Source organism: Capricornis sumatraensis, chromosome 2 (assembly GCF_032405125.1).
Source record: "Capricornis sumatraensis isolate serow.1 chromosome 2, serow.2, whole genome shotgun sequence".
NCBI lineage: Eukaryota > Metazoa > Chordata > Mammalia > Artiodactyla > Bovidae > Capricornis > Capricornis sumatraensis.
The window spans coordinates 76,887,933-76,897,265 of NC_091070.1; the positions used below are offsets into that span (position 1 = coordinate 76,887,933).

The 9,333-nt window shown below is 41.9% G+C and overlaps 1 protein-coding gene across 1 annotated transcript; it reads left to right on the forward strand.

The window, feature by feature from the left end:
- Nucleotides 1-4,394: 4,394 nt before the first annotated feature.
- Nucleotides 4,395-4,778, forward strand: LOC138096900 (ribonuclease-like). Its single transcript, XM_068993145.1, has one exon. The coding sequence runs from the start codon at nucleotides 4,395-4,397 to the stop codon at nucleotides 4,776-4,778; it is 384 nt and encodes a 127-aa protein (XP_068849246.1).
- Nucleotides 4,779-9,333: the final 4,555 nt, after the last annotated feature.

The following is a 9,333-nucleotide window of genomic DNA, read 5'->3' on the forward strand; positions in this document are numbered from 1 at the left end:
GGTTCAGTCCCTGGTCCAGGAAGATTCAACATGCTGCGGAGCCACTAAGTCCATGAGCCACAACTACTGAAGCCCTTGCACCTAAAGCCTATGCTCTGCAACAAGAGAGGCCATGCATTGAGAGGCCTGTGCCCTGGAACTAGAGAGTAGCCCCCACTAGCCATGAGTAGAGAAAAACCAGGCACAGCTGCAGAGACCCAGTGCAGCTAAACCTAAGTAAGTAAAATAGAATCTCTCCTCCACTAAAAAGAAAAAAAAAAAAAAGAACTTGCATGAAAGGTTAACTGTATTCTAAATTTATGAATAGGTAAGAAAACGGCAGTTATATAAAACTGCAGGTTGTAAGCACAACTTTAATGCTGAAAATGTTTGAAGAAAACATTGTTTAGTGAAACTCATCCCAAAGTTGTTCAAGTCAATAAGGTTATTAAATTCATTGTTGTTTCTTTTTCTTCAAAACTTAAACCTAGTGAAGGAGATAAATACATCTTCAAAATTCACTGCTTTGAACTTAATCCAGGTTGTTATTACCCCTTATGCAGGTCAAGAAGCAACAGTTAGAACTGGACATGGAACAACAGACTGGTTCCAAATTGGGAAAGGAGTACGTCAAGGCTGTATATTGTCACCCTGCTTATTTAACTTATAAGCAGAGTACATCATGAGAAATGCCAGACTGGATGAAGCACAAGCTAGAATCAAGATTGCTGGGAGAAATAGCAATAACCTCAGATATGCAGATGATACCACACTTATGGCCAAAAGCAAAGAACAAGGAGCCTCTTGATGAAAGTGAAAGAGGAGAGTGAAAAAAGTTGGCTTCAAACTCAACATTCAGAAAACTAAGATCATGGCATTTGGTCCCATCACTTCATGGCAAATAGATGGGGAAACAAAGGAAACAATGACAGACTATTTTTGGGGGCTCCAAAACCACTGCAGATGGTGATTGCAGCCATGAAATTAAAAGATGCTTACTCCTTGGAAAAGCTATGACCAACCTAGATAGCATATTCAAAAGCAGACATTACTTTGCCAAAAATGGTCTGTTTAGTCAAAGCTATGGTTTTTCCAGTAATCATGTATGGATGTGAGAGTTAGACTATAAAGAAAGCTGAGCTTTTGAACTGTGGTGTTGGAGAAGACTCTTGAGAGTCCCTTGGACTGCAAGGAGATCCAACCAGTCTATCCTAAAGGAAATCAGTCCTGAATAGTCACTGGAAGTACTGATGTCAAAGCTGAAACTCCAATACTTTGGCCACCTGATGCCAAGAACTAATTAGAAAAGACCCTGATGCTGGGAGAGATTGAAGGCAGGAGGAGAAGGGGACGACAGAGGATGAGATGGTTGAATGGCATCACCGACACAATGGACATGAGTTTGAGTAAGCTCTGGGAGTTGGTGATGGACCGGGAAACCTGGCGTGCTGCAGTCCCTGGGGTTGCAAAGAGTCGGACACAACTGAGCGACTGAACTGACTGATCACCCCTTAACTGGTTACTGTGTTTTGCCCTCTACAATCCATTCACTATGTAGCAGCAACAACGACAGTATTTAAACACAAGTTGGATCATGTCGGTGTAAAGCTCTGATTCAGGCTTTGGCATTTGATTAGAATGAAATCCATAGTCCTTACAAAGATCTAAATGATCTGGCCTCATGCTATTTGTCCTATCTTTTCTTATATTCCTGACCATCACTCTCATTAACTGTGCTCTTCTTGCTTAATTCTTTCACTTTCTTCAAGTCTCAGATTGAAAGCCATGCTTTCACAAAGACTTGTACATGAATGCTCATAGCTGCATTATTCATGATAGCCAAAATTTACAAACAACCCAAATAGTCATCAAATGATGAATGGATAAAGAAAATGTGGTCTAGTGATACAATGGAATATTATTCAGTCTTAAAAAAGGCATGATATTCTGAAACATGCGAGAACACAGATGGACCTAAAGACATTCTTTAAAATGGAAAGCACTTAGAACAAATATTGTAGGATTCCACTTATATGACATACCTAGAATAGGCATACTGATTATATGGTACAATTGTACATATTTCAAATCTTCATTCTACTCTACTACCCACATCCCTTTTCATTGCTAGGTAAATATCTCTTTACTGCAGTGTTCTATAGCCTGTGGTCTGGGAATAATGGTTCCTGTGCATTAGCGTGTGGAAGGTCAGGTGAGGCCTGAATCACACGCAAAGTTCTGGAGTACAGAGGGAGGCCTAGAAGGACTGAGTGGTCAGGCTGAAAGAATCAACAGGCAGAGAAACAAGTGCAATGAGCTACCCCAGAGGGTGACAAAATCTGCAGAGGTCAGGCAAAGATCAGGCTGCCAAGGCATTGGAGAGCTGGTTTAGTGTGGTTCCAGGGCAAACATGTGGAGAACAGAGCCCTAGCTGTGGGTGGAGAGAAGAGAGATCCTTGGATGTCTGGATCTTAAGTCCTAGTAGCTAAGAGGGTGTTAAAGAGAGTAGTTGTCAACGTCACCAGCTTCCTGTTTCTTCTGTCAGACCTTAGGCCCCGCCATTCTCTTCAACAGTTTGTCAGCTCCTCCTTACTTCTTTTCTTACTGCCTTTTCCTCTCTGGAAAACCGTAAATATTATTATCCCGAGAAACCTTGATTGCTAGATTCTCTAGTCTGAGAGCCTCAAGGCTACTTAGGGGGTTTAGAGTTTGGGGGAAAGAGAGGTGATGGAGGCTGGCTTGTTGCTTGTGCTGGGCCCAGATTGGCTGAGGAGCTCTGCTGTTGTAGTTTCTTGCCTTTAAGAGCTGCCTAGCTTCTCCACAGAGGGAACAGGGACCCATTCACTGTATAACTTGTGGCAAAGATAGGACCGGAGAGTGGAGACGAAGGCCAAGAGGCCAGGCTCCTTGCCTTTGCTTTTCTTCACACTTCAGGCTGTGTGAGGTCATCTAATCCCAGAGAAACCCTGCTCCCAATGTTTGGACTCATTAAATGGAGCGTAGAATGAGGTATGATTTGGGTATCAGGCCAGAAATTTTCAGCATCTTGTAGCGTCAGAAAGTGATGGGTCAGTACCCGGGTTACTCAACCTCACCCCGTGCAGCCTCCAGCCCCTACAGCTGTGTGCTCTAATAACAGAAGCCAAGAGGAGAGAGGCTCAGAAACCGTTCCAGCCAAGGAATCTCCAGTACCTAACTCTCTAGGAGCATCAGCCGGGATCAAGTAAAGGAGCACACACAGGATTGAGACTGGGTATGTGAGGCGTCTCACTGAAGAGGTTGAGGTAGTTGTAGTGATCCTTCTTTGGTCCCAGAGAGAGGAGTGGGAAAATAGGAATGTGTAAGGGGCCAAGTGAGGTTCTTATAAGTAGAGAGAATGAGCATGAGAGCAAGGTTGTTCAAGGCTGTTGTTTAAGGTTGTTCAGCAAGCAAAGTTGTTGACGCTTTTCTCTTAGGTAGGTATGAAGCAGGTTTTCAATGGAAGTGCTTTGTATTTGTAGGTAATGCAGTGGTCTACTGGATTAATCCAAATTAGAACAGAACAGAGAATTTTCCTTGGCCCTAGAGGTTCTAAGATTCGTGTTCAGCTTCATGATGTTGTATGGCTTTGGACAATTCACTCAACTGTTCTGAAAGTCAGTTACTAAAAATGGGTCACTATAATACCTATCTTACCTTGCAGAGAGGGTGATGACCAATATATATGAGAGTTCTTTGTAAACTCTAAATTCTAAAGCCTTGTTATTTAAATGGTGACCCACAGATAAGAATCATTTGGCAGCTAGTTAGAAATGAAAATCTCAGGTTCCATCCCAAATCTACTGAGTCAGAACCTATATAACAAGGTCTGCAGATAATTGCACATAAAAAATTTACACTTGTTCTTAGCCAAAAGGCCGAGAATTGACGCACATAAAAAGTTGAAGAGCATCATTGTAAAGAACTTCATAAATTAGTGTTACTGCTTGTTTCAAGATCAAGGATCACCTGAGCTTCAGTTTTGCTCTCTTATGTAAGACCATTAAGGGGTGTAAGCTGCCCACCTCTCTGAATGATGGATCCCTCTAGCCCAATTTCTTTAATGAGTATAGTCTTAAGGAAGATGATTGAGACTATACTGGGCTGTGGCTGTGGGATGAGAGGAAATGAGGGAAGGAAGTCTTGGAAAGGAGAAAGGGAAGATGGATGTTGGAAGGAAGAAAGACTACAGAGGTTTTCTGGAAGGAGTTCAAGAAAGCAGTGTTATTGGAGACAAGTGGAGAGCACTTGTAATCCTGGGAGGTGGGGGGTGGACTTTAAGCACATAAATATCTAGTGTTCTGAGATAAGAGAAACAATTCTCCTTTTTGCTTCCTTTCTCCATTTTTCTAACAGAAAACATGCTTCTGACATGGACTCTCCTCTTGTTCCTCCTAATGGACCAGCCTTCCTTCTCTGAGGCCCAAGACCTCCTCCGTCACCAAACTGACAGGCCCAGAACGAAGATCTCTGCCAACCACAAATATTACTGTGACATGATGATGAAGGCTCGAGGGCTGGCCACTGACAAGAGCTGTAAGAAGAACAAGATCTTTGTCCACAGTGTGTCACCCAGCACTCGTGGCCTTTGCGAGAGTCCAGCTGTGACATGTACGAAGTCGTCTGAGTTTTACAGCTGCCACCTCATCACCTTCAAAGTCACTCAGTGTAATCTCTACCCAGAGGCTGTGCCCCCGCACTGTCACTATAAAGGTGTCACTTTCCAGATGGATGTGAGAATAGTCTGTGCGGGCAAACGTCCAATTCGTTTGGAAGAATAGCCTCTGTAGTCGCTCACCACGGCTGTCTGCTGCTCTGCTTCACCCCGTCTCATTCCCTCTGTGATGTCCTGCTCAACCCCAGCTGGTGTGGATTCCTGCAGAGTCTGGGCTCCCACCGTTCCCTGAGTCCTAGCCCCAATGCCTGCTCTCTCACTGTCAGTCCTGTGGATTTGTGTTAGAGAGATGGTGGAGGCAGAGGGCAGGTGGGCTTGTTATCAGCACCCTTTGGGACTTTTGGTTCTTGTCCTGTTTAATTGCTTTGTCCTGGCTGCAGAGAGAGAGAAAGCTAATGCTAAATTCTTTCCTGGGGCTTGGTCCCTCAATCCCTAGGGTGGAAGAGAAAGTCAGAGCGAGTTGTGGGCAGTTATGCCCCAGGGATCTGCTGAGCCCATTTGCCCCTAAACCTGCTGCTTTAATAAAACTCTCAAGGGCATTGACGATGAATGGTTCTGTGTGTTTGAGTTTCCAGTCCCCTCTCATCCAAGGGGGTGGGTGATAGAGAGGGATTTGGAGGGAAAACCTCCTGTGCAGAAACAAACTCCAGAAGTGTTAAACACCAGCAGTGGGTAGGTTAAAGTGTGAAAATGGGCATGCATTTACACATATACATATTATATTATATATTATAATATATGATTATATTCAACACAATGAATTAGGAACATGACTTGGTACAAACTTTTGGGGAAGTAACATAGTAGTATCTATTAGTATTAAAACTATGTAACAATATTTTATAATCATCAAACTTGCTAAGAGACTGTATCTTAATTATTTCAATCACTAAAAAGAAAGGATAATTATGTGACATGAAAGAGGTGCAGATTATCAATACAATGACAATCATATTATAATATATAAATGTATCAAGTCAACATATTGTATACCTTAAATTTACAAATGTTATATGTCAAATAACATTTTAACAAAAAACTCACAAAACCTCATATGTATCAAGGATGCTTATATGAGTGTTCTGTGCACTTACTTTAACAAGAATGTCCCTTCAGGGACTGGACATATTAATAATAGCTCTTCTCTAATGGATTTAAAGACCATTTAATAAAGATATTTATAAATAAATAAAAACTATATATCCCCTTTGATATAAAAAAACAAACTTTCAAATCTATCCTTGAATTTCCCTGGTGGCACAGTGGCTAATAATCCACCTGCCAATGCAGGAGACATGGGTTGGATCCCTGGTACGGGACGATCCCACATACCACAGAGCAACTAAGCCTGTGTACCACTAATTATTGAGCCCTCACTCTGGAGCCTGGGAACCACAACTACTGAGCCCATGTGCCACAACTACTGAAGCCTGTGCATCCTAGAACCCATGCTCTGCACCAAGAGAAGCCACTGCAATGAGCATCCATGCACTACAACTAGAGAGTCAGTTCAGTTCAGTTGCTCAGTTGTGTCCCACTCCCTGCAACCCCATGGATTGCAACATGCCAGGCTTCTCTGTCCATCACCAACTCCCGGAGCTTACTCAAACTCATGTCCATCGAGTTGGTGATGCCAGCCAACCATCTCATCCTCTGTCGTTCCCTTCTCCACCTGCCTTCAATCTTTCCCAGCATCAGGGTTTTTTCCAATGAGTCATTTCTTCACATCAGGTGGCCAAAGTACTGGAGTTTCACCTGCAGCATCAGTCCTTCCAGTGATTATTCAGGATTGATTTCCCTTAGGATGAACTGGTTGGATCTCCTTGCAGTCCAAGGGACTCTCAGGAATCTTCCCCAACATCACTGTTCAAAAGCATCAAATCTTCAGTGCTCAACTTTCTTTATAGTCCAACTTTCACATCCATACATGACTAATGGAAAAACCACAGCTTTGACTGGACGGACATTTGTTGGCAAAGTAATGTCTCTGCTTTTTAATATGCTGTCTAGGTTGGTCATAACTTTTCTTCCAAGGAGTAAGCGTCTTTTAATTTCATGGCTGCAGTCACCATCTGCAGTGATTTTGGAGCCTCTCCCAAAATAGTCTGTTACTCTTTCCATTGTTTCCCCATCTATTTGCCATGCAGTGATGGGACTGGATGCCATGATCGTTGTTTTCTGAATGTTGAGTTTTAAGAATCTGCCACAGTTTGTTGTGATCCACACAGTCAAAGGCTTTGGCATAGTCAACAAAGCAAAAGTAGATGTTTTGCTGGAACTCTCTTGCTTTTTCGATGATCCAGCGGATGTTGGTATTGGTCTCTGGTTCCTCTGTCTTTTCTAAATCCAAGTTGAACATCTGGAATTTCATGGTTCATGTCTTGTTGAAGGCTGGCTTGGAGAATTTTGAGCATTACTTTACTAGTGTGAATTTAACTCAGATGACCATTATATCTACTACTGTGGGCAAGAATCTCTTAGAAGAAATGGAGTAGACATCAGAGTCAACAAAAGAGTCCAAAATGCAGTACTTGAATGTAATCTCAAAAATGACAGAATGATCTCTGCTTGTTTCCAAGGCAAACCATTCAATATCACAGTAATCCAAGTCTATGTCCCGACCAATAATCTGAAGAAGCTGAACATGAACAGTTCTACGAAGACCTATAAGATCTTCTAGAACTAACACCAAAAAAGAAGTCCTCTTCATTATAGGGGACTGGAATGCAAAAGTAGGAAGTCAAGAGCTACCTGGAGTAACAGGCAAATTTGGCCTTGGAGTACAAAACAAAGCTGGTCAAAGGCTAACAGTTTTACCAAGAGAATGCACTGGTCATAGCAAACACCCTCTTCCAACCACACAAGAGAAGACTCTACACATGAATATCATTAGATGATCAACACTGAAATCGATTGATTATATTCTTTGCAGCCAAAGATAGAGAAGTTCTATACAGTCAGCAAAAATAAGACCGAGAGCTGACTGTGGCTAAGATCATGAACTCCTTATTGCCAAATTCAAACTTCAATTGAAGAAAGTAGGGAAAACCACTAGACCATTCAAGTGAAAGTGAAAGTGAAGTCACTCAGTCATGTCTGACTCTTTGTGACCCCATGGATTGTAGCCTACCAGGCTCCTCCGTCCATAGGATTTTCCAGGCAAGAGTACTGGAGTGGGTTGCGTTATACAGCGGAAGTGACAAATAGATTGAAGGGATTAGATCTAATAGACAGAGTGCCTGAAGAACTATGGACAGAGGTTTGTGATATTGTATAGGAGGCAGGGATCAAGACCATCCCTAAGGAAAAGAAATGCAAAAAGGCAAAATGGTTGTATGACGAGGCCTTACAAATAGCCGAGAAAAGAAGAAAAGCAAAAGGCAAAGGAGAAAAGGAAAGATATACCCATTAGAATGCAGAGTTCCAAAGAATAGCAAGGAGGGATAAGAAAGACTTCCTCAGTGATCAATGCAAAAAAATAGAGGAAAATGATAGAATGGGAAAGACTAGAGATCTCTACAAGAAAATCAGAGATACCAAGGGAACATTTCATGCAAAGATGGGCAGAAATGGTATGGACTTAACAGAAGCAGAAGATATTAAGAAGAGGTGACAAGAATACACAGAAGAACTATACAAAAAAGATCTTCACGACCCAGATAACCACTATGGTGTGATCACTCACCTAGAGCCAGACATCCTGGAATGGGAAGTCAAGTGGGCCTTAAGAAGCATCACTATGAACAAAGCTAGTGGAGGTGATGGAATTCCAGTGGAGCTCTTTCAAATCCTGAAAGATGATGCTGTAAAAGTGCTGCACTTAATATGCCAACAAATCTGGAAAACTCAGCAGTGGCCACAGGACTGGAAAAGGTCAGTTTTCATTCCAATCCCAAAGAAAGACAATGCCAAAGAATGTTCAAACTACTGCACAATTGCACTCATCTCACAACTAGAGAGAATTGTGCTATTAAAGGAAAGCCTGCGCAGTGAGGAAGACCCAGTCTAGCCAAAAATAAATAAAACCTGTCCGTACTAAAAGTAATAATATGTAAGGGTATTTTTAGATTTATTTAGATATTTATTTCAGGTTTGTTCATAGTGACAAAAACTCAAAACACTCTATAATATTCACAAAGATGAATGATTAAATAAATTATGAAAATCATCCTGAGTAATATTGTACAGCTGTTCAGAAAGAATGAGTTAGACCCATATGTACTGACCTGAAGGAATGAACATTATATTTTATAATGTGGAGGAAAGGAAAGAGAGCTGTCATTCAACAGCTGGTTGCTCAAAGAAGTGAAGTGTTAGTTGTTCGGTCGTGTCTGACTCTTTAAGACCTCATGGACTGTAGCCCGCCAGGCTCCTCTGTCCATGGAATTCTCTGTCAAGAATACTGGAATGGGTCACCCTTTCCTTCTCCAGGAGACTTCCCAGCCCAGGGATTGAACTTGGATGTCCTGTATTACAGGCAGATTTTTTTTTTTTTTTACCATCTGAGCTACCAGGGAAGCCTATAATGTGTGTGTGTGAGGGATAGCAAATTGTAGAAAAATGTATATAATAATGTATATAAAATATAAAATATTAAAGTCACTAGAGGGAATTGCCTGGTTGCCCAGTGGTTAGAACTCTCCATTTTAGGGGGCATGGGC

Coding starts and splice junctions, on each gene's coding strand:
- LOC138096900 (XM_068993145.1), top strand. CDS start 4,395: ATGGACCAGCCTTCCTTCTCTGAGGCCCAAGACCTCCTCCGTCACCAA.